A 24,959-nucleotide genomic window follows, 5' to 3' on the forward strand; every position below is an offset into this window, starting at 1 on the left:
CTTGACTTTAGCAAAGGTTTTGATACGGTCTCCCACAGTATTCTTGCCAGCAAGTTAAAGAAGTATGAATTGGATGAATGGACTATAAGGTGGATAAAAAGCTGGCTAGATCATTGGGCTCAACAGGTAGTGATCAATGGCTCCATGTCTAGTTGGCAGCCGGTTTCAAGCGGAGTGCCCAAAGGGTCGGTCCTGCAGCCGGTTTTGTTCAATATCTTCATTAATGATCTGGAGGATGGCGTGGACTGCACCCTCAGCAAGTTTGCAGATGACACTAAACTGGGAGGAGTGGTAGATATGCTGGAGGGTAGGGATAGGATACAGAGGGACCTAGCCAAATTAGAGGATTGGGCCAAAAGAAACCTGATGAGGTTCAACAAGGACAAGTGCAGAGTCCTGAACTTAGGACTGAAGAATCCCATTCACTGTTACAGACTAGGGACTGAATGGCTAGGAAGCAGTTCTGCAGAAAAGGACCTAGGGGTTACAATGGACGAGAAGCTAGATATGAGTCAACAGTGTGCCCTTGTTGCCAAGAAGGCTAACGGCATTTTGGGCTGTATAAGTAGGGGCATTGCCAGCAGATCAAGGGACGTGATCGTTCCCCTCTATTCGACATCGGTGAGGCCTCATCTGGAGTACTGTGTCCAGTTTTGGGCCCCACACTACAAGAAGGATGTGGAAAAATTGGAAAGAGTCCAGCGGAGGGCAACAAAAATGATTAGGGGGCTGGAGCACATGACTTATGAGGAGAGGCTGAGGGAACTGGGATTTTTTAGTCTGCAGAAGAAAAGAATGAGGGGGGATTTGATAGCTGCTTTCAACTACCTGAAAGGGGGTTCCAAAGAGGCTGGATCTAGACTGTTCTCAGTGGTACCAGATGACAGAACAAGGAGTAATGGTCTCAAGTTGCAGTGGGGGAGGTTTAGGTTGGATATTAGGAAAAACTTTTTCACTAGGAGGGTGGTGAAGCATTGGAATAGATTCCCTAGGGAGGTGGTGGAATCTCCTTCCTTAGAGGTTTTTAAGATCAGGCTTGTCAAAGCCCTGGCTGGGATGATTTAGTTGGGGATTGGTCCTGCTTTGAGCAGGGGGTGGGACTAGATGACCTTCTGAGGTCCCTTCCAACCCTGATATTCTATGATTCTATGATCTTGCATTAGCATCACTATGCAGTGAAGAGTCTGTCATTGATTCCGCTGCTTTGAGGGGTTGAAGAGTTAAGTGTGAATGAGCCATGGGTAGGGATGCCAACTTTGGTTGGACGAATTCCTGGAGGTTTCAGCACATGACATAATCTTTAATTAAAGATTAATCTTTAATTCCTGAAGACTCCAGGACAGTCCTGGAGAGTGGGCAACCCTAGCTATCGGCCAAGCCCCAGATCCTCAAAGGTATTTAGGCTCCTAACTTCATAAATCCCTTCGTAGATCAGGGCCAAGACCCTGTATTCAGAGTTTCAGCCCAACAGCAAATGTTTTGGAAAAGTCTATTCCACCATCTGCGATAGAAGCACAAAACCCCGGGCAGGTGTATGCAGTGGTTAGTTCAGGGAGACCCAGTCCCACATTAGAGATACTGGCAGGGCAATGGCCCCGGAAGAGCAATGGAAATCCTGTGGGGGGCTAATCTATGTTTCTGCCCCTGCACATCATTACGCTCCACAGAGCCAGGTAGGAACCCCCGGGACCCCTCTTTCTCAGCCGTCTCCCCCTGCTGAGTCTTATCTCCCATCGCTCCCCATTCCCCCGCATCCCTCCGCCTACCAGTCCCCATTTGCAGCAAGCTTCCACCACCTCTGGATGCTGGGAGGGACTCACCCTCTCCCCCCCCCCTCAGTCACAGGAGTCTGACACAGCCAAGAAGGAAGCCAGCTGTGATGACTTTGTGTTATGTGGATATTTATCCACTGGGAGGACCTTTTTTTCCATGATCACCGATCCTGCCAGTCTTTGCATGGTGCACAATGGTACCAACATAAGCAGAGTAAAATACAGCAAAGCGGCGGGCGTAGGCCTCTTCACTGAGCAACAATGAATCACAGGCCACTCACTTGCACGTGCCCAAGGTGGAGAAGGGGCAGGGCGTGGGCATGTCTGAAGAGACGTGAGTTTAAGCAAAACCCTCATGCTGCTACAAGAATTTAGCTTGTGCGTCTCTTACATCTTGGAAGGAATGACTTGGTAACATCACAGCATTGATCAGCCTCCCTCGTGCGTATGACTGTGAGCTGGGCAACTCCCTATCTCCGCACTGAACAAGGATCAGTCCTTAAATTCTAACAACTTTTGGTCGCTCCTGACTAGAGCTGGGTGAAAAATGCCAAACCTGCCACAGAAAAATGGCAAATTTCCTGTTTTATGCAGTGGTATTGTAGCCATGTCAGTCCTAGGATATAAAAAAACCGAGGTGCATGAGGTAATATTGTTAATGGACCAACTTCTGTTGGTGAGAGAAAAATCAGCAAATGTTTTCAGGGAACTAGAGTAATCTGCCAACCAGCATTCCAACCAGTGACCAAAGAGCAAAGGGGTTCATAGGACATTCATTCCCCACGTGATCCAGTCCCCCCAGAAAATCTCAGCACTTCACTTTCCAATAAGGATGCCTTGCATCAGAGATGGAATTAAAGCCACTTGCCCTCGGTTTAAAGTGTGAGATCAATTCTCCAGAATGCCACCCTGATTAGGTTAGCAATAATGTGATTACACAGATCTGCCTGCTGGATACAGTAGCTCATTACAGTGGATTAAAAAAGGAAATTTAGATTTTCAGGGTCCTGTGGTGGGAGGTGGTCATAAAAGCCTTGATGGATAATTTTCCCTCTTCTTCTGCTCTCTTTGCAGCTCATTTGCGACAGTGCTCCTGATACAGACCCTCAGCTGGGCTCTGCCTATGAGACACATTTCCCCCCAGGGTAGGGGGCTAGAACAAGGCCTGTGCAGACTTTAGCCCCGTGTTCAGCACTCACACATGCCTGGCAATAGCCCTCTGCACAGGGGTGAGTGAAAGCAATAAAGGCAATAAAAGTAGAGCAGCTCTTTCTCCAAGGACAAGGAATGGGCCAGAGCTGGGAAGCGCGTGGACTTGTGCTGAGGAACCAAAGCGTGGTGAGTGTCTGCAGCTCCCAGGGACTTCCGATGAAGTGGGAATTCCTCAGCAAAAAAACAACTGGAAGGGCTCGATCCACAGAAGAATCTAAGCTGGGATAAACCAATGCCTTTTAGCCCCGTAAGTCTGCTGTTATATCCTGAGTCTTGTACCCACTTTGCCAATGTTACATACGCATCATCTGTGAGTCTAACTCAGTGTGAGGGCGTTTGAGTCTAAGCTGGTGTTACACATACACCAAGGGGCCAGAAGGAAAAAGCGACTAGCAGGTGAGTTTAAAAATGTGTAAATTAAGGTGGGCTGCCCTTTCTTCTGCATCCACAGACACTACCCAGCTCTTATTTAATGCTTTTTATCCATTGAGCTCAAGTCACTTTACAAAGGAAGGTATCATGCCCATTTTACAGATGGGGAAGCTGAGGCATAGAGAAGGGACGTGAGTTGCCCAAGGCCACTCAGCAACTCAGAGCCAGGAGTAAAACCCAGGTCTTTGGAGTCCCAGGTCAGCGCTTTGTCCCTCCAGCAGGCTGCACTATCTCACTCAAGTAGAAGAACCTGAACAGAACCCTCAATGGACCAGGGTTTGAGACCTCCAGGTTTCTGGCCACAAAGACAATGCTTACACTTCGCCATCGCTGTGGTAGCTCAGTGGATCGAAAGTAAGTTAATGCCTTGCCTGGGGGTTTACATTTTGCTTCTCAAGATCTCAAATCACTTTACGAAGGTGGGTAATTATCCTTACCCTCCTTTACACATAGGCACAGAGCAGGGATGTGACTTGTCTAAGGTCACCCAGCAGACCAATGGCAGAGTTAGGAACAGAGTCAAGATCCAGTCCCTGCTGCAAACACCAGACTATTCTGTCTCCTCTGCGTAGTTTTAATCCTCTGACTGACTGTGCTGATGGTTATAAAAAGTAAAATCAGGGATTCATTTTCCCTCCAAGTAACATTGAGGTGGAACTACTGAGGCATATACGTATACGCACACATGTGAGCTCAGAATAGAGTTTGAACCAAGAAGGATACTGACCATGCTATCTACTAACAAATGCCATCAGCTACTGCTCCGTAGAGCCGCACTTAGTTCTTATCAGGACAGACACGCTGAATTTTATTAACATTACTCAGCACCCTGATGTCAGAATTATACAGACCAGTTTAAATGTTAGATCCGAGCGATGAACAGTCAAGGCAGACTCTATTCTGCAGCTGCACGGCTTTGTAATGTCAAATTTTAATATTTCACTGAGCAGAGAGAGAGAACCACTCCACATAAAAAGCAGTGTCTCTACAGTACACCTTTCTCCAAACAGGCAGCTCTGTTCTTATTCAACGACCAAGTGTTTCCCAGAAAGTCCACCCAGTGAGCAGAAGGCAGGAACATGTGCAGGACTCAGTCACTCTGAGAAAAGCATGTGGAAAGCAGAAGAGAAACTATTCATAAGAAAAGTAACCCACACCCACCCCCGCTCCAGAGGAAGAAGTAGTACGCTCTATAGGACGTGCAAAGCTGCATGCCTCACAAATTCAGTGAATTGAGAGAATTAAGGAGACAAATCTGGTCCTATTTAGAAACCCCTAATGCCAGCTGAAACAAAAGCAGTTACATAAGATCTTATAAAATGTGAAAGATGCGCTTAAATATTCAAGCAGATCACAGACGCTTAGCCAGTCCATCTGAGCTTCAGCAAGCTAAACCTACTGCCCCTTCATGAAGTGTGATCTCTGCAGCCCTGCATTTTTCACTGCTTTCTACCAGTTCTATCCTTAGCCCATTTGAGACCTGTATAGATCAGGCAACTTCTGTGCCTGTGCAAGGAGTTTGGCGAAAGAGCCCAGGAGGCGTGAATCCTAATTGAACCCAGATCCTGTAGGTACATGAGACGAGTGAGACCCAGGGATTTCTTCCAAACCCTAGTTTTGTATCTCAGCCAAAATAAACCACCGGCATTTGCACTCTCTTGTTCGAGGGTGGGACACTGGCTCTAACTTGACTCATGGAAGACTGCCACCTACTGAGTCACTAGCATCATTTCCAGCAATGCAGAGATGTTCCTCGGGGTACGTCTACACTGCAAAAACACCCCCACAGCAGTGACTCTCAGAGCCTGGGTCAACTGACTCAGGCTTATGCTAAGGCGATGAAAATAGCAGTGGAGACATCCGGGCTCAGACGAGAGCCTGGGCTCTGAAATCTTGCAGGGGGGCAGGATCTCAGAGCCCGGGGTTCTGACGGAGCAGGAACATCTGCGCTGCTATATTTAGCCCCACAGCGTGAGCCCTGCAAGCTGAAGGCAGTTCACCTGGGCTCTGAGATTCGGTTCTGCGGGTCTTTTTTTTGCAGTGCAGACATATCCTGAAAGGCTCCCATAAAAGTGCTTGTCCATTTTGATTTTGTAGGATCCGATAGGCTCACAGCATAAATCTCTTATAAGTTATTTGATTGTGATTGTATCTCCATAGAGCTAAATGCAAACACTTCTTCCTAGGGAGAGCAGTTCACCCAGCTTTAGTTGGAGGTGACACTGCTAATGTTGAGGTATCTCAATATTAATACTCTTCCTAAATACAGCTGGGATAAAGTTTTGCATCAGAACAGTTTTCTGTCCAAAAACTGTTGATTTGACCTAATCAAAGTGTTCATAGAAACATATTGCTTTTGATTAAAATTTGTTTTAAAAAAATATCTGAATGAAGCGTTTCCAGTGGGGTCAAAGTGTTCTAATTTGACCCTATTGAAATGTTTGATTTTATTTCTAAACAATGCTTTCACTTCAAAATTTTTAATAAGTTGCAATCAAAACAAACTATTTTTTTATCTTCTTGAAATGTTTCTGTCGACCCAAAATGAAGTTTGGGTGAAATTTTGAAGTGACCTTTTGGAACAAAAACCTGTTTCACAATCACGGAATTTCCCATCAGATGGAAATTCCAGTTCCAGCACCGCTCTAGCCCTAAATATCAATCAAGGGGATTCTCCTTCATCCTTTCATTAGGAGCAGATGTAAAGTCCATTGAAGCCAATGGAGACACACCCATTAACTTCAGTCGGTGTGGAAGCCAGATTTTAGCACAGTCTGAGATTTATTTACACTTAGGCTAGGTCTACACTAGCGGGGGGGTCGACCTAAGATACGCAACTTCAGCTACGCGAATAGCGTAGCTGAAGGCGGCGTATCTTAGGTCGATTTACCTGGCCGTGAGGACGGCGGCGAGTTGACTGCTGCCGCTCCCCCGTCGACTCCGCTTCCGCCTCTCGCCGTGGTGGAGTTCCGGAGTCAACGACAGAGCGATCGGGGATTGATTTGATCGTGTCTACACTGGATGCGATAAATCGATCCCCGATAGATCGATCACTACCTGCCGATCCAGCGGGTAGTGTAGACGTACCTTTATAGTGCTGCAGCTGTGCCTCTGTAGAGCTTTGTGAAGAGACTACCTCCGCCGATGGAGAACTTCGCCTGTCAGCGTAGTTAATCCACCTCCCCCGGTAGCTATGTCGACGGGAAATGTCTACACCAGGAGTTCAGTCAGTATAATGGTGTCACTCAGGGGTGTGGATTTCCCACACTCCTGGGTGATGTAGTTATACCAACAGAAGTTTGTAGTGCAGACCAGGGCTTTGCATGTGGGAAGCTTCGCCAACCATGAGAGGAAGTTACAGAGGGATGCGTGAGGTGGAACGCTGATAAATGAGCAACTCCTTTGAAATACACTCCCACCTGTGATCAGTGGCGTGAGGAACGCTGGCTTTCATTAGCCTTTTGGAAGCCTTCCCATTATAATCCTTGCTAAATAGAGTAGAAAGGGTCCTGCGTTCTTTAATCTAACTTTGAGAGAAAATGCAAATCCAGTTTGTATTCTATATGCAACCATATCTGAGCACATGAGTTGGCTAAATACACCTATGACCCATTCCTTCCAGCAATCCCTTAATTTGAAACAAAATCTTAAATATTTTTAGTGTTTTTTATCTTCAGTGATTTCTGTGCTAGTGAAGCCTTTGGTTTAACTCTCCTGGAGTGTGAAACCCCTTATTAAATCACAGAACATGCCCAGCAGGGCAAGCATCCCACAATGCCCTGGGAATGCTACTTAACCCTCACCTGCAGTGACCATCTTCTAGGAGAGTTCAGTCTTTGGCTTCTCTGTGGTAGCTGCCAGTTTAGGATAAGCTGTGGTTATGAATTTTATTGTAATGATATGGACACATCTCCACTGAGAGTTGGTCTCTGAGTCACTCTCCATTCAGAGGACATTTGACAACAATCAAATGGGTCATATGACCTTACGCTGCTCCTCTGCACAGGGGTGAATTCACCCTCAACAAATTCTCTATGAACCATTCATTGCTCTAACAAGAAGGAGCCTGTTTCCTATGACATACAGTACTATTTGTACTTCCATCACATTAGTGAGATCGTGCACTATGGGAACCAATATCCATCTTCTATCCCACCCTGAGCACAGGTGTCAATGAACATAAGAACATAAGAATGGCCATACTGGATCAGTCTAATGGCCCATCTAGCCCAGTATCCTGTCTTCCAATAATAGCCAGAGGGAATGACCAGTATAGGGCAATTATCAAGAGATCCGTCCCCTGTAGTCCAGTTTCAACTTCTGACAGTCAGGAGTTTAGGAAACCTGGAGCATGGGGTTGTGTCCCTGACCATCTTGGCTATTAGCCATCGATGGACCTATCCTCCAAGAACTTAGCTAATTCTTTTATGAACCCAGTTATACTTTTGGCCTTCACAACATTCCCTCAGCAATGAGTTCCACAGGTTGTCTGTGTGATGAAGTACTTCCTTCTGTTTGTTTTAAACCTGTTGCCTATTAATGTCATCGGGTGACCCCTGGTTCTCCTGTTACGTGGAGGGGTAAATAACACTTCCCTATTCACTTTCCTCACACCAGTCATGATGTTACAGACCTCTCTCATATCCCCCGCTGATGTCTCTTTCCTAAGCTGAACGGTCCCAATCCTTTTAATCTCTCCTTGTATGGAAGCTCTTCCATGCCCCTAATCATTTTTGTTGCCCTTCTCTGTACCTTTTCCAGTTCTAATAGATCCTTTTTGAGATGGGGCGACCAAAACTTCAGGCAGTATTCAAGGTGTGGGCATACCATGGATTTATATAGTGGCACTATGATATTTTCTGTTTTCAAATCTCTCTCTTTCCCAGTGGTTCCTAACATGCTGCTAGGAATGCCCTAATAACTCTGCCAGCACCATGAAAGGCTTTTGAATCTCCAAGGGCAAACAGAACAGCTAAAGCTTCCCCATGATGCTCCCAGGGGACTCCATCTTAATCTTTTATTAGGCTATAAGGTGGATGGTGTGGATCTCTGTCAAGCCAGGATCATTGAGGGCATGACGCCAAGTCCTCTCAATAACCCATATCGGACTGAACTGCTAACAACATACAGCCTGCCCGTGCATGCAGGGTTACCAAATGCCCATACACCAGGGTCCAAGCTTCCCAAAGTGCTCAGCAATCTGTAGCGCTTATTGATGTGTGTGTCCTCAGTAGGGGCTGCGGGATGCCGAGCCCTTTGGGAAATGGAGCCACTGCATGTAGGTGCCTAAACAGGAGCTGTGCTGCCATCATTTGAAAATCGGTCCCCACGTTGGATCGCTAAAGATGATTTCAACTGACGAGTGAAAATGAGTCAACTTTAGACTCTGCCACTCATCAGGTCAATCCTTTCACTCCAGACCGTAGCACACTATTAATATAACATAGATGATTCATGCCAAGAGCTAGATTCATGTCAGAATTAACAGCCCATTTACACAGGAGCCTTCTGTGTTTGTCAGAAGTACAGCTCATGTGCTTCACTGAATAGAAGACACACAACTGGGGCAGATCCTGCCTTTCTCAGGTCTCACGCAGGCAAAACCTCTCAAGAGTAAAAAGTAGAGGGACTGGCTCTTGATTTTCAAATAAATGAACCCCTGGCTGTCATATAAAAGTCATCAACTTCCAGTTATGAACAGACAATAATAATAATATATTCTAGTCTCCGGTAAAATACTTTACATCCATTTACTATCCGCTATAGAAGGGGTGATATTATTATTCTCTAGACCACAGGACCTGGAGTGGACTCCTGGATTGTATTCTCAACTCTGCCACTGACCCATGTGACCTTATGTAAGGGCCTCAGTTGTGGTACAGGAGGATTTCAGTCTAGCTCCAAAAATTAGTTCAGCCGGGAGAGCATGTTTGTTACCTTTTCTTTTATCCTTAATGTCAAACTCTGGCATTTTTGCTGTCCCTCGAACGGGCAGTGGAGTAGCAAAGGAGTAAGTGTGGCACAGTGACTCAAACAGAGCGCAACTGAAGACGCTTCATGAAAATATTTGCAGAGCCTGAGTTTTCCTTGCTTCCCCGCTCCACAAGTTGGCGGTTATTTGCTAATAATTTAAGGACTTGTATGCGATCATGTATTTTCTCCAAGCTACAGCCCTTTTGAATTGTAACAGCATGATGGCAACACAGTGATGGGAAATATCTTTTAAATCCTTACTGACGGTGGTGATATTTTTGTCATTTTGTGGGAAGAAGAGAAGGGAAGGATATGGGAAGAGTAGAAAATAGGCAGGTAAAATAGTGCCATCTAGTGTTACATTGCAGCTGTTGGAAAAAAATCCCTCTCATCACTAATAATTAGATTCTCAAAATAGCAAAATCTGTCCCTAAATTCTGTATTTAGGAGATGAATACCTTTTCATGCAGGTTATGATCCACAGCAATCTTACACTCAAGTCAACCGGCAGATCACAGCGAATTCTGAGTAACAAAATTGAGGATGAACCTGCTGAAAAGCCTATAACAAATTGCCATGTTGCCAAATATGTGTGTGTGTGTGTGTGTATATGTCATAGAGACTAGATCAAACCAGCCAAAATCCTTTTAACTGTAACTTTAGCTACCTCTGAACCCAGGTTTCCTCCAATGAATATTTTCTTACTCAGGGAAGGAATTGAAATCAATTTCTGATCTGTTAAACTGTTATAAACCTGTAGTAACTCTGTTACCACTGTAAATGAGATCAGAATCTGGCCTTAATCAACACCGGACAGTGTAAAACATTGGACTCCATTGCCAGAGCAATCCTAAAGAGTGTGGGGAAGAAAGGAAAGATTGTATTACCGTAGTACCAATGAGCCCTAGTCATGGGCCAGGACCCCAGTGTGCTTGGTGCTGTACAAACACACAACAAAGAGACAGTCCCTGCCCCAGAAATTAAAGGTATTTGGAAGGGTTTCTAGAGCAAGGGAGGCAGCGTGCTGGCTTCTGTCCCCTAAGACAACGATGCAAGTACACAAAGGATGGGAGCAAATCCATGTAAGAATTAGCAAGAAAGTGTGCCTGGTGCTGATTGTACGGGGGCTGAGAAAATCAGCCCCGCACTAGCGTCAATGCACTGAGCAGGAGGCTGTTGGATACGATGGGGGTCTTGTTTAGATACTTGTTATGCCATTAAGGAGAAGGAGAAAGTTTGCTACCTAAGTGGAGATGGGCTCATGCCACAAAGTTTGGACTTAGATTTCAACCTCCTGTAAAACCTGAGGAGTGTGGTTTGGATCCCGAGTTTTAGTCCAGGTGCAAGGTTTGAACAGACGTTTGGCCGGGTGTAAAAACAAGGGATCTCTGGTGTACTGGCCTAGGAAGCATGGAGTGGAATAGTGCCTTATTTGGATATATCATCTATGAATAATAAAAAAGAAGAGCACGAGAGAATCTGCACTGCCACACATATGCTGTAGCTATTCTGTGGCTAACCAGAGGACTTTGGTCTCCAGGGCTATCAATATGGGAGCTCACAAGAGCATTACATTTAGTGGAGCTGTAAATATTAATATTTTGCTCTTTTATTGCACTTTTCATCTGAGAATCCACAAACAATTAAGTCTTGTCATAATAACTGCGGTGGCATTTTACATATGGGGAAACTGAGGCACAGAGATGTTAAATGACTTGCCAAAAGTCAGAGGTGAGACCAGGAACACCACCCAGATCTGTGTCACGTGGTGCTGTGCTTTAATTACTAGATAATTCTGCCTCCCATAATTAAATAAAACACAGCAGATTTGATAAATGAGTAACAAAGAGAGAATCTGCCTTTAATTTCTTGGCCCAGCTCACATGTGCCTTTGTATATGTTCTAGTCCAACTACAAGATATATGGGTTTAATGCAGGAGTTACGGGGTGAGATTCTATGGCCTGTCACACTAGATGATGATAACAGTCTCACAGCCTCATAGACTTTAAAGCCAGAAGGCACCACTGTGATCATCTAGTCTGACCTCTTGTACATTGCAGGCCACAGAACCTCACCCACCTACTTCTGCAAAGGCCCATAACCTCTGGCTGAGTTACTCAAGTCCTCAAATGTTGGTCGAAAGACTTCAAGTGACAGAGAATCCACCATGTCCTCTAGTTCAAACCAGCAAGTGACCCATGCCCCACGCTGCAGAGGAAGGCGAAAACCCTCCGGGGTCTCTGCCAATCTGATCTGGGGGGAAATTCCTCTGCAGCACCATTGATCAGTTAGAGGGTGAGCATGTGGGCAAGACCTACCAGCCAGACCCAGTCCCTTCTAGCCAATGAATATATGGTACAGTAGGTGGCTAATGAATATATTAAGTTTAGAATCACACATGCAAAGTGTGCACATTTCTACAGACCCTTTAAGACTGTAGAGCTGCAGCAGATGGGTGGTTATTTCCTGAGCTGTTTCAGCCACGTTATAGTGCACTGATAGTTTCATACATCCTTTATTTCCTGTTGCTCTAATCCCAGTAATCCAAAACAGACTGTGCTTTCCTGTTTGACCTGATGCAACTCCTTGGAGCACTCGGCATCTCATCATTTGAGAGCATTTGCCTTTCTCTGTAACTGAATGATTCCCATTTACCTCTAGCTTAATGAGCTCTCTGGAAAAGCCAATCTGTGGTGCTATTTTTGCTGATATATTAGGCCCAGCTCCTCAAAAATATTTAGGCACCTAATTTCCATTGATTTCAATAGGCATGAGGTGATGGGCTTTAGGGAACTTGGACCCAATCCTGCAAACCTCTGCACATGAGTGACATTACACATGTGACTACTCCCACTGATTTCTATTTAAGAGCAGCCCCTCTTCGCCATAGTATCTGAGTGCTTCACAAGCTTTAATATGTTTGTCTTCCAAACACCCCTGGGAAGAGTATTATTATCCCCCATTTCAGCTGGGGAACTGAGGCACACAGACGAGTTACTGGGAGTTAGGTACCCAAATACCTGAGGATCTGGGCTGAAGTGACTTGCCCGGAGCTGACAGGAAGCCTGTCGCAGAGCATGGGTTGCCTCAGCATGGGTTACCTCGCTCCATCTATGCATCTTGGGAAGAAAATCAAGCAGGGGAGGAGGGAAAGGGGCCCCCAATGAAGGCCTGCAGCCCCCCCAACATGCACTGGGGGAGGGAAAGGGGCCCCCAATGAAGGCCTGCAGCCCCCCCAACATGCACTGGGGGAGGGGAAGGCACCCCCAGTGCAGGGCTGCAGCTCCCCATCATGCACTGAGAGAGGGGAAGAGGCCCCCAATGCAGGGCTGTAGACCCCCATTATGCACTGAGGGAGGGGAAGGCACCCCCACTCAGGGCCGGTGCTATCATTAAGGCGAACTAGGCGGTTGCCTAGGGCACCAAGATTTGGGGGCACCAAAAAGCGGTGCCCCCAATTTTTTTTTTACAGCGTTCCTCCCCGAGCGCGCGGTCGCCGCTCCACTTCTCCCGCCTCCCAGGCTTGCAGCGCCAATCAGCTGTTTGGAGCCGCAAGCCTGGAAGGAGAATTAGAGCGGGGGCGGCGTGCTTGGGGAGGAGGCGGAGCAGAGGTGAGCTGGGGTGGGGAGGTGCTGCATGGCTCCCCGTGCCGGGGGGATGGGGAGCTGCGGCAGGGGTGCCTCAGGGCGGGGAGCTGCCGCAGGACTTGGGGGGGGAGGCGCAAGGTAGACATTTCACCTAGGGCGCAAAACTTCCTTGCACCGGCCCTGCCCCCAGTGCAGGGTTGCAGCCCTCCATCATGCACTGGGGGAGGGGAAGGGGCCCCCAATGCAGGGTTGCAGCCCCCCATCATGCACTGAAGGAGGGGAAGGGGCCCCCAATGCAGGGCTGTAACTCCCAATTATGCACTGGGGGAGGGGAAGGTGCCCCCAATGCAGGGTTTCAGCCCCCCGTCATACACTGAGGGAGGAGAAGGAGCCCCCAGTGCAGGATTGCAGCCCCCCATCATGCACTGAGGGAGGGGAAGGGGCCCCCAATGCAGGGCTGTAACTCCCAGTTATGCACTGGGGGAGGGGAAGGTGCCCCCAGTGCAGGGCTGTAGCCCCCCCTCGTGCACTGGGGGAGGGGAAGGTGCCCCCAATGCAGGGTTTCAGCCCTCCGTCATACACTGAGGGAGGGGAAGGGGCCCCCAGTGCAGGGTTGCAGCCCCCCATCATGCACCGCGGGAGGGGAAGGCGCCCCCAATGCAGGGCTGCAGCCCCCCATCATGCACAGAGGGGGCAGATCACCCCGCCCCACGGCTAACCCCCTTTCCAGCAAGCGGGGACAGGACCCTTTCTCCGGTGCTGCCCCAGGGCTAACCCAGCCCGGCCGCGAACAGCGCCCCCCGGCGTAGAGCGGGGGCGGGGGCGCCGTACGGCTGCCCCAGGTGCGGCTCCTTAGGGACGCGGCGTGCGGGCTGCTCAGCGCGGGCGGGCGACTTACCCAGGGGGCCTCCGTGCTGCTCTGCTCTGCCCAGCTCAGCGTCTCCAGGAGGGAGCGAGACACCTCCCTGCTGCCCCTCTCCCAGCTGAGCCAGGTACCCCCCGCCCCCCCACAGACGGGGTGAGCAGTCCCCCACTTCTCATCTCCCCCCGCCTGTGTTTCCTGGGGGGTGCCTATTGTATTCTCTATTAAGTCCTGCACCCTCCACATCCTAGGGGAGCCAAGCACATTTGGGGGGCTTCTAGGGCACCCCCATTGCACCTCTCTGAAGTCTTACACCACCAGAGTCATAAGTGAGCAAGGGACACCCTGGAAGGACTGCTACTGCCCCTTCTTGTGTTTTCTGGGGGCTCCCAGAGCCGCTCACCCCCCTGGCGAGAAGTGAACCCCTCCATTGTACTCTCTGGGGGGTTCCACTGTGGCCATGCCCAAAAATACAGCCGGTGAGCTCTGTGTTACCTGGGGGGAGGTATTGAGTGCCCTCTTCTCTCTGCTCCCTGGGGCTGTCAGAGCAGCTAGCCACTGTCACCAAAATACCCCATAGGTGAGCAGTGTCCCCACCCCATTATACCTGCTAGGTGCCCCCACCCAGACTCCCACATTCCTCCTCAAAGGAGTAGCCAGTCCCGTTACCTGGGGCAGTTAGTGGAGCAAGGGAAGCTCTCTCTTCCCCCTACCTTAAGCGCTCCCTTGCCTTGTTGGACCTGAGTAGCAACTGATTTGCTTTGAGACCTCACAGATGGCGGAGCAAGTGTCGGAGGAAGAGGAGCAGCCGCAGCAGCACCGGGTGCCTCTGTTGGTGACCCCCGTGCCTGAGGTGCTGGGAGATGTCCTGAGCGAGCAGTTTGGCCCCCTCCCTTTCATGGCAGCCATCACCAGGATGAAGAGGCAGCCGTCCGGGCACTACCTCTCCACCGAGAACTTGGAGGAGGTCTTGGAGAGGAGACAGACGGCTAACGCCAAGGAGAGAGAGAGGGTAAGAGGGCTGCAGGTGCCGCAGGGTCTCTTGTTCTCCATCAAAAATAAACAGCTGCTTTTTGTTTTTAAAGCTTCAGTGGGGCAAATAAGCTGTTGGTGAGCCAGCTGGAGAATTGGGCAGTTGGAGGAAATGAGTCTGAACTTCTACATTTTGTTTCTGTAACGTTCCAGCAGGATCCAGTGAGCAGGGCTCATGGTGGGAACAAGGAGGTCCTGATCCAGGACTACAGAAATTCTCACCTCAGTCTGGATTTCAAACACCCCAAATCATGGAGGGATACAGATACAAAATTTCAGTTCTGGCTCAACGCTTTGCTACAGGGTTCCAATAATGATTAGCTTCTAGCTTATCTTTGGCTCCTATGGAGATCTCTAAATTATTATTCAACACTTCTGTTGGGGTGATGCCGTAAAGTCACAGTCAGCTCTGGCCCCCGTTGTGCTAGGTCAGGGGTGGGCAAACTTTTTGGCCTGAGGGCCACATCTAGGTATTGAAATTGTATGGGGGGGGGGCCATGAATACTCACAAAACTGGGGGTTGGGGTGTGGGAGGGGGAGAGGGCTCTGGCTGGGGTTGTGGGCTCTGGGGTGGGGCCAGAAATGAGGAGTTCAGGGTGCAGGAAGGGGCTCTGGGCTGGGGCAGGGGGTTGGGATGTGGGGGTGTGTGTGTGAGGGCTCCAGCTGGGGGTGTGCGCTCTGGGGTGGGGATGAGGGGTTGGAGGTGCAGGAGTGTGCTCCAGCCTGGGACCAAGGGGTTCAGAGGGCAGGAGGGGGATCAGGCTGGGGCAGGGGGTTGGGGTGCAGGAGGGGATCTGGGGTGAAGGCTCTGGGTGACGTTTACCTCAAGCAGTTCCCTGAAGCAGCAGCGTGTCCCCCCTCCGTTTCCTACGTGGAGGCTCAGCCAGGCGGCTCTGCGCGCTGCCCCGTCTGCAGATGCGACCCCTGCAGCTCCCATTGGCCGTGGTTCCCTGCTCCCTGGCAGGAGCTCGAGGGCTGGATTAAAACGTCTGAAGGGCCGGATGCGGTCCCCTGGCTGTAGTTTGCCCACCCCTGTGCTGGTGCTGCCAGACATGTCAACAGTCCTCGCTCTAAAGAACTTAGAATGTAAGAGTGAGGTTTTTACCCCACTCCTTTTGGAATGACTTTTTTTTCCCCAACCAATGCAGCTCCCCAACTCTCCCTGTGCGGCCTTCTTCAAATTAATCAGATTTGATACTGTAGCCTTGCTACAGTAGCAGCTCCATGCGCAGAGCACTCCTCAAATGAATGGGAGTTCTACACCTGGGGCAGTTACAGAAGACGGCCCATGACATGCACCTGCTCACTTAGGAAAGTTGTCTCAGTTCAGCAACAGATGTGCTTTGAATGCTTGTGAAAGCGACTCTTATCTGCAAATGAGGAGTGTGCACTATGTATTCTAGATAACCTATCCAAATAGAGAAATGGCTGGGTGATCAGCACTTGCCAAACATATTTGCAAGCTCGCTTGTTGCTGCAAAAAACTGGTTTTGGAAGACCTAGATCACGGTGTACAAGCAACATTAGATATTTGGCTCGTCACCTACTCCATCAAAATTCACTGAGCGTAAATAATGTTATGGTCTCGGTGCAAAAGACTCTGATGCAGCAAAATGACCAAGTTGTTATGAACAAAAAGTTAAGAAATTCAAAATTCATAGCAACTCTAGGTTGGCACCGTACCAAGTATAGACTGAGGAGAGAGACCTGAAAAGATGCACAATGTCAATGCAAAATGCATTTGGCAGGTGAGTTTCAAATAATGGCATGCTGATGGAAGTGCACCCTATCAGAATGCTGTGACACATCTGGATGGTTAGAGTGGTCAGTAAACACAGCTGCAGCGTTTTCAAACATTCTCATATAACTAATTGCTAACACAATGTGGTCAAATATGCCAAAGGTCCTTGCCCTCAGCTGGCGTCAGATCCTGCGCACACTTCTGCACCAGTAGTCCTTTTGGATTCAGCGGAACTACTCACAAGTTACTTGCTTGTGTAAAGTTGTCTATAGCCTTGTGGCCTAAGGCCCAGATTTTTCGAGGTGTTTCTGCACAGTCGGCGTTGCCATGCTAAACCGATTTAGGAGCCTCAGTCTCGTTTTCAAAAGGGAGTTGGGCACATAGGCCTAAATCCCATTGGCCATTAATAGGATTTTGGCTCTAAGTATCGAAATCCTTTTGAAAATGAGATTGCGGCTTCTAAATCGGTTTAGCATTGCAAGGCTGAACGCAGCATCACCTAAGTATCTTTTAAAAATCTGGGCCTAAGTACCCGGTGAGCTTAAAGCTTTTATATCGGAATTGCAGTAATCAGACCAGTGACTCGTCTTGGGCATCTTAGGCATTCTGTTCCTGAGAGATCTTCTTGTTTAATGCTGCAGCACCCCCAGCACCTATGCCCTCAGCGTTGCTATTTGATCACAACTGTGTGGTTAGCTTCATTTTTCCCAAGATACGCAGGTGATGGATTATCCCACTTATAGTTACTAATTCAGTTGCACTTTACATTAAGGTTCCATTAATAAAGGGTTAATCAATGACTGATGCATGTGGTAGATGGCACATCAGTGGAAGGTATTACAGATGGTTACAAGCCACCTATCCCTGTGGTAGACTCTACAACCATCGATTAAGCGGTTATTAAAACTGCATTTACTCTTTTCATAAAAGGCAACCAATGATTCTTAATGCAGAATGTAACTGATCTGTCCATTTTAAAAAAATGAGCTGCCTTTAAAAGTTTCCCCTTTTCACCACTGGGTGGATGGAGTTCTGCAGCTAATGGACTGAATTTTGTTTAATTTCCTCTTCAATATCTTTGATAGATAAAAAACTTGAACAGTGGCTTCTCAAAGCTGAAGACCATCGTGCCGTTGATACCTAAAGACCGGAAGCCTAGTAAGGTCGATACGCTTAAAGCAGCCACTGAATATATACGCCTGCTCCACTTGATTTTGGAAGAAACTGGAGGCTTTGAGGTACATAAGAACCTTCCCCTCTCTGTGTAATAAATCTGTAATTCTCACAAGGGGTCTTGGTACCAGCACGTATGTGAATGCAACTTCATGACTTTTTAATGTCATCACTAACATCCAACCAGAATTTGAGCTTAATTCATGGGTATTTTGCATTCAATATTAAATATAATACGTGTTAAAACATCATGCCCCCTTTCTACCTGTCCCTTCTACTTCACAGACTTCTAATAGCAAGATAAAGCAGCACTTTAGCAATTGAAAAGCTGCCATTTTTAATGTTAAATGTACTGTTTTTGGTCATCTCTCCCTGCCATAAATGCTTCCTGTCAGTTACTCATTCACAGGAATACAAAAGTAGCCGGGTTATGAAACAAACCTTTCTTATGAGCTAAGTAATGACCTTACAGTTATAATCCTTGGGAGCTGCTTGAAAGCTCTCAGATGAACTTTTTTGTTGGAAAATTCAAGTTTTTATTAAATAATTTTTTTGCAAGGGAAGAATTTTGTTTTTTGGCTTCTGGAAACTGAAAAATGTAAATGTGTAAAACCCTGTAAATGGGGGTGGGAAGTAGGGTGACCAGATAGCAAGTGTGAACAATTGGGACGGGGTTGGGTAATAGGTGCCTATAGAAGACTAAACTCCAAATATCAGGACCACCCCTTTAAAATCAGGATGTCTGGTCACCCTAGGTGGGAGAGGGAAGTAGAAAACTGAAAGTGAAGAAAAAGCCACTGCAACTATGTCCGTGGAGGGGAGGGAAGTCAGCTAAAGTAATTTCTTCTACTTTAAAAAGCAACAGAGAGTCCTGTGGCACCGTTAAGACTAACAGATGTATTGGCGCATAAGCTTTCGTGGGTGAATGCGCACTTTGTTGGATGCATGTAGTGGAGATCTCCAGAGGCAGGTATAAATAGACGGTCTATTTATACCTGCCTCTGGAGATTTCCACTACGTGCATCTGATGAAGTGGGCATTCACCCATGAAAGCTTGTGCTCCAATACATCTTTTAGTCTTAAAGGTGCCACAGGACCTTCCGTTGCTTTTTACAGATCCAGACTAACACGGCTACCCCTCGGATACTTCTTTTACTTTATTTTTCTTACGCTTCCCTTCCACTTTTCAAGTGGAAAAAGTAAAAGGGAGGGTGGGTTCCCCCTCTTCCCCCCCACTTTCAGTTTACTTTTATCCAGTGACAAAAAAGAAAAGAAGGAGGCAAAATTCCAGTGCCCAAACTTTTTGACTTTTTTTCCCCAAACACTGAAAGGGTAAAATTTTTGATTTGAAATAAAAACTGGAGTTTTGAAACTTTCTAGTTTTCCCCTCCACCCCCCGAGGGGAGGGAAATGGAGGGGATCCCAATTTTTTCCCCCCTACCAGCTTTAGTCCTTCAGCCTTTTAGATTTGGAGGTAGCTTCCACATCGACTACCTCTGAAAATATTTTGCTGGAGTTTTAGGTGAGTGAGCCCGGTGAGGGTTTGTCTGAAGCAGCCCGCAGAATGGAACAGAAAGCTGCAGAAGCACTGAGCCGGCCTGCTAGTGTTTTTTATGCACTGCAGCATTTTGTCATGAGCTGCAAGTATCTTTGAGGGCAGTCCTAAAACTCTGCATGTGTATAAAGGAGTTTAAGCTGGCATAATTTACATGCTAAGAATCTGGAAGAAGGTCTACTTTGAAGCAAGGGGGTAGTCTACTTTCAGTTCCATGTTCTTGCACTCTCCTCTCTCCTGGTATTGAGCTGCACAAACTTAGATGCCTGTATGTCCAATTTGATGCTGAGCCCAACCCAGAGGTGATACGCATTGAGGAGTGAGAGTTTGATGTCCGTATCTGCATAACCTGTATGCAGTAGGGGCTAGAACAGAGGTGGGCAAACTACGGCCCGTGGACCGTCCTGCCCGGCCCTTGAGCTCCTGGCCAGGGAGGCTAGCCCCCGGCCCCTCCCCTGCTGTTCCCCCCTCCCCTGCAGCCTCAGCTCGCCATGCTGCCAGCGCTCTGGGTGGCGTGGCTGCCAGTCCTGCTGCTCTGAGCAGCATGGTAAGGGGGCAAGGAGTGGGGGAGTTGGATAAGGGGCAGGGGACCTCGGGGGGCAGTCAGGGGATGGGGGCAGTTGGATGGGGCGGAGGTTTGGGGGGGCAGATAGGGGATGGGGAACAGAGGGGGTGGATGGGGCAGGTCCCAGGGGGGGCTGTTAGGGACAGGGGGTCCCAGGAGGGGGCAGTCAGGGGACAAGGAGCGGGGGGAGGGTGTTGGATGGGTCAGGGGTTGTGGGGGGGCAGTCGGGGTTGGAAGTGGGAGGGGGCAGATAGGGGGCGGGGGCCCGGCTGTTTGGGGAGGCACAGCCTTCTCTACCCGGCCCTCCATACCGTTTTGGAACCCTGATGTGGCCCTCGGGCCAAAAAGTTTGCCCATCCCTGGGCTAGAATATGGTATAACTTACCCCCTGGGATCCTTCTAGCATTTCTCAGATTCTATGAAGACACCTTCAGCCCACATCTCTCATTTAAGGTTACAGAGATTATTCTTTGTTACCACTTACCCTCTGTTTTAGTCCTTCCTGGGCTCCTGTATAGCAGCTGCCACCCTCTGGTTCTTAAGGAGGCCAGTTGGTTTGGCTTCTTAGTACTGGTTTTGATACGTAATGGCTTACTGCAGTAGCCACCTCTGCAATGCCTTGTTTGAGGGATGGTTACCTAAGCTGTCCTGTCTTTACGCTACCTTCTATTGCTTCTAGAAATTGGAAGACCCTGTTGATCAGGAGTTAGCCAGCAGCGTTTCCATGCCAGTCTCCTTAGAGGAAGGTTTTGTGGGAAATGCCCTGCCACAGAGCGCCAGCTGTTATATCAGGACTGAAAACGACATGAGTGTAGCTTGGACAAGCAATGCAGTGGAGAGCCCTGTATACGTCTGGGGCCGGAGCATCCTTCCTTCTTACTTGGGGATCGTACAAATCCAGAAGAATGGAAGGCTGGTAAGAGCGAATGTCTGAGTTTAATAGAAGTGGGGAGGGACTTCAAGAGGCCACCTAGTGCATACCCCTGTGCTGAGGCAGGATAACACATACCTCCACCATCCCTAGATGTACCATTCTAGCCTTATTTTTTGACCTATAGAGTCCTAAATGGCCTGCAATCTTCTGACCTGGGAAATTGCTCTCCTGGTGTAACACTGTCATCGCTGTGATCAGCAAAGGTGCTTGAAGGGAAAGGAATCAGGTGTGGCTCTATTGAAATGTCCTTAAGTTGCAATTTTCTCCTTTGCCTGTTGGTCCAGAATAGCTTGAGTCTGTTGACCTCTAGGGTATGTTGCAAGGTCCACCTCTTCTCACAGACATCCAGAGAAGGCTTGGGTTTGGGCAGTTAAAGGGTGGGGGATTTTTGTTGAATTTAATTGCCTTGGCTGGCTGGCTTTACATGGACCACGTTTTTTAGCTTTGGTTTTTTGGAACACTTTTATGAGTTCTCATAATTCAAATTTTACGAGTATGTTTAGATCTCATGTTAGGCATCTAAAAAGTGAAACCAACATTATGAACTTGTCTGCCTAAATTAGGCACCTAAATAAATAGGTTCACCCCAGAGGTGCAGTACATATGTGCTTCCCCATGACTTTAACAAACTGGATGCTCAGTAATTCTGAAAATCCAGCTATCCAATGAAGCACCCTTGCTTTAGAGCATAAGGGGATTTAAAAATGGTACATCCTTGTTTAACATCAGGCTTCTGAGTTGCTCCATCCCAAAACCTTTATTGTGAAGTTCACCTTGTGGGAAAAGATCCTTTTTTAAAGTGCGGTAATCATTAAAATAACACAGGGAGGGCATTGTGCATTGGCCAGGCCTCCAAGAAAGTTGCAAAGCTGGCTTCCAATCTTGTAATTTAGAGTTGTACAAAATAGACAGTAGTTCACACAAACAAGTACTTGGCTGCCGGCAACTCTGTTTTATGTATAGTTGTAACAGACGAGAGCGTGAGAGAAAGCTTCAGATATTGATTCAGAATACGACTTGCTTCTGTTAGCTGAGGCTTTAATATCATTCTTTTTTACGAAGGAATGTGAAACTAACTGCAAACCCTCCAGTTTTTCTAGTATTCATAGAGCTCAGGTCTGATACAGGCTTGTGCACTTCTGTTTAAGAACTGTCCTGTAGCAGTTGTTTTCAAATTTGATTTTAATACAACCCCCAGAAGCAACTTAATGAATATCCTTGAATAAAGTGTCCGAATTTCTTTTTTTAAAGGTGTATCAAACAAATCACTAAAATGGCAAGCTCTCCTGACTAGTCTGAAGTAAGTTGTCTGTACTATCTAATAACCTGGTGCAGGGCATTTTTAGTTTATGTGCTGTCCGATTATAGTGCATGGATCTTGATGCTACAAATCCTTGTGCAGTACTTAGTGTGAAAGCACAGGGTGGCTGATCTCCATAGGAGTGGAGGCTCTGGGCCAGATTCTGGAGCTATTGCTGATTTATTGGGCCCGATGTGTGGCTACAGGAAAGATGAAATCTAAGGTATTTCCTCTGCCCTGTATTAGCATGCCTCCTGCACCTGCTCCTTTGCAATTATGGAGGGTAAAAATCAAGGGGTGGCATGAAAATGGAGAGGTGACAAGGAATGATCCCCTAGGAAAAATAAATAAACCTAGGAAAGCCTCTGAGGGTGTCAAAGTTCTGCAGTTTCTTTTGTGATCTCCTTCCTCTGAAGCATCAGGCATGGCCATGGCTGGAGATGGGACACTGGGCCGGGACGGTCAGTGCTCTGACGTGGCACTGAGCATTCTCTCGGGAGGTTGGCTGGCTGATTTTTGCTCATATACTCAGAGTTTAGTTGATCTCCATAAGTGGGGTCGGGAAGGAATTTCTCCCCAGGTCATATTGGCAATGATCTTGGGAGGTTTTTGCCTTTCCTCTGCAGCGTGAGGGGCATCAGAACGGCCATACTGGGTCAGATCAAAGGTCCATCTAGCCCAGTGTCCTGTCTTCCAACAGTGGCCAATGCCAGGTGCCCCAGAGGGAATGAACAGAACAGGTAATGATCAAGTGATTCATCCCCTGTCGCCCATTCCCAGCTTCTGGCAAACAGAGGCTAGGGACACCATCCCTGCCCCTGCGACTTCCCAAGAATATCTGGGTATATCTCACTTAATAATTTCAGGGGCATGATGTGCCTCAGTCCCTCCTGTTCTCTGTCTGTGTCATAGAACAGTCTAATCTCCTGTGAGCTGTAATCTTTTGGTTGTTGGGTTTAGTGTGTGGGTGCTGGATGGTACTAGTGCGATACAAAGGAGGTCAGACTGGATGATCTGGCCTTAAACTCTGACTCTTGACAAGCACTGCCACTAGATATTTTTTTCATTTCCAGGTAACTTCACTTCCTAAAACTGCTCCAAGTTATGGTCTTTTAACCGCACTGTCTTGCAGGTGCCAAACACTATGGATACGCAGATGATCTTCTTTTCAAGTGAAATTTAATGAAAACTTGAGTTTCCCTGGATGGGTTCTTTTTGTTGTTGTTGTTTGTTTTTTTTTTGCTTTACAAAAACTTTATTTTAAAAAATAATCAATAAACTACCAGAAGCTGCGTATTCTCTCCAGCTTATGTTTTTTTCCCACTCTTGAAGCCTGATCTTAGTCTTATTTCACAAAAGAAACTTTTGCCTAATGGCTAGTGGGTGCACAGATGTGCACAGAAATAAGTAGAGCTGGTTGGAAATTGTTTTTTATTTTACAAAGATTTTTTTGTTGGAAAATGCAGATTTACTGATATGGGGAACAAAAACAAATTTTGAAATGTCCATTTGTCATGAAATGGATTTTTTTTCCCAGCCAACCCTAGAAATAACAAAAGGGGTGAATGAAAACAGCTCTCATTATTTTGGTGCAAATCTGTGTGTAGACAAACATTAATATAGTAAACAAATGGACTTGTGCGTTAAAAACTTCCTTCTTTTATATACAGTTAGTTTCTGTCCTCTGAATTCCTCAATGAACTTTTCATCTTTAAACTGAGATGCAATTACAAACCAGCATTTAAGGCCAGATTTTTCAAAACTGGCACCTGATTTTTGTGTGCTGTAGTTTTGGGGATCCCATCTCTTAAAACACCCTGGCCTGTCTTTTCAGAAGAGATGAGCTGCTGAGCTGCTTCAGGGCTTATTAATTTCAGACAAAATGGGTTGCTCAGCGCTTCTAAAAATCATCTTCTTGCATCCCAAATTGGGGAAATGATTCTTCATAGAGCCAGGGGCATGGGGTAGGGATGTGTGTGTGATGGTACATACTGCCTGTCTGAAGAGGTAACAAAAGGCAGAACTCTCTTGTAAGGGGGACAGCAAGAATAAATAGCTATTTGACTGCTGGCGTGTTCTGGTACAGAAAGCAGAGGACAAGAGGGACCTGTGCGACTTTGTTCTAACCCTGTCTGACATTACCTTTCTGCAGCTTTGGACAAATGCGTTAATCAGTTGTATCTCCATTGCTACGTCTGTAAAATGCGGATAATTCCTCCCTTATGGGGTGTTAAGGCTTAATTAGTATCTTACATCTCCAAAGGTGTGTTGTTTTTTTTTTTACAAATATTAAGGATTAGTAGTATGTAAAGTGAGTAAGCAGTCTGAATATTACTTAGTACTCCAGGGCCATCCTGAGGCCTGATAGGACAGAGGCCCCGTGGTGCTAGGTGCTGTACCTAATCTCACAATCCCTGACCCCAAAGAGAAACATGCTCAGCATTGGCCTAGCTCTGCTTGCATGGAAGTCAATGGGAACTCGACCTTTGACGTCCAAGTGAGAAGAGTGAGGCCAAAGCTGAGCGCTTTTGAAAATCCCCCCTCTGCTACAATGTAGTGGGTAGAACAGGAGCTCAGCAGCTTCGGGCTCCTAAAATCTGAGGCTGTGTCTACACTGTGGGCTAGGGGTGTGACTCCCCTGCTCGCATTCAGCTAGTGCAAGTATAAATAGGGTAGCTGCTGCAGAAGCATAGCGTAGCCGGGCTGAGTGAATGCCTGAATGCAATGCCTCTGCTGCCAGTACCCATGGCTACGCTGCTATTTATACTTGTGCTAGTCAGGTACACAAGCAGGAGAATCACACCGCTAGCTTGTAGTGTA

The 24,959-nt window shown here is 47.4% G+C and overlaps 1 protein-coding gene across 3 annotated transcripts; it reads left to right on the forward strand.

Moving 5' to 3' along the window:
* The first annotated feature begins 13,809 nt into the window (after positions 1 to 13,809).
* FIGLA (folliculogenesis specific bHLH transcription factor) lies at positions 13,810 to 23,419 on the forward strand. Of its 3 annotated transcripts, none has more exons than XM_065582416.1 (6): positions 13,810 to 13,969; positions 14,606 to 14,851; positions 17,698 to 17,850; positions 20,585 to 20,821; positions 22,091 to 22,139; positions 23,213 to 23,409. In XM_065582416.1, exons 2-5 carry the CDS (start codon positions 14,615 to 14,617, stop codon positions 22,109 to 22,111), a joined length of 648 nt encoding a protein of 215 aa, XP_065438488.1. In that variant the 5' UTR covers positions 13,810 to 13,969; positions 14,606 to 14,614; the 3' UTR covers positions 22,112 to 22,139; positions 23,213 to 23,409. The 3 variants fall into 3 exon arrangements, with proteins under 3 accessions (XP_065438488.1, XP_065438489.1, XP_065438487.1); XM_065582417.1 differs by having other exon boundaries at positions 13,811 to 13,969; positions 23,272 to 23,419; XM_065582415.1 differs by having other exon boundaries at positions 13,815 to 13,969; positions 14,615 to 14,851; positions 23,272 to 23,419.
* The last annotated feature ends 1,540 nt before the right edge of the window (positions 23,420 to 24,959 follow it).

The sequence above is a fragment of the Chrysemys picta genome, chromosome 2 (assembly GCF_011386835.1).
Source record: "Chrysemys picta bellii isolate R12L10 chromosome 2, ASM1138683v2, whole genome shotgun sequence".
Classification (NCBI taxonomy): Eukaryota; Metazoa; Chordata; order Testudines; family Emydidae; genus Chrysemys; species Chrysemys picta.

What these genes read in the sequence shown, in the direction of transcription:
- FIGLA (XM_065582416.1), top strand. Translation starts at nt 14,615, where the DNA reads ATGGCGGAGCAAGTGTCGGAGGAAGAGGAGCAGCCGCAGCAGCACCGG. An exon ending in ACGCCAAGGAGAGAGAGAGG is followed by an intron (nt 14,852 to 17,697) that starts GTAAGAGGGCTG and finishes TATCTTTGATAG; the next exon opens with ATAAAAAACTTGAACAGTGG. An exon ending in TCCAGAAGAATGGAAGGCTG is followed by an intron (nt 20,822 to 22,090) that starts GTAAGAGCGAAT and finishes CTTTTTTTAAAG; the next exon opens with GTGTATCAAACAAATCACTA.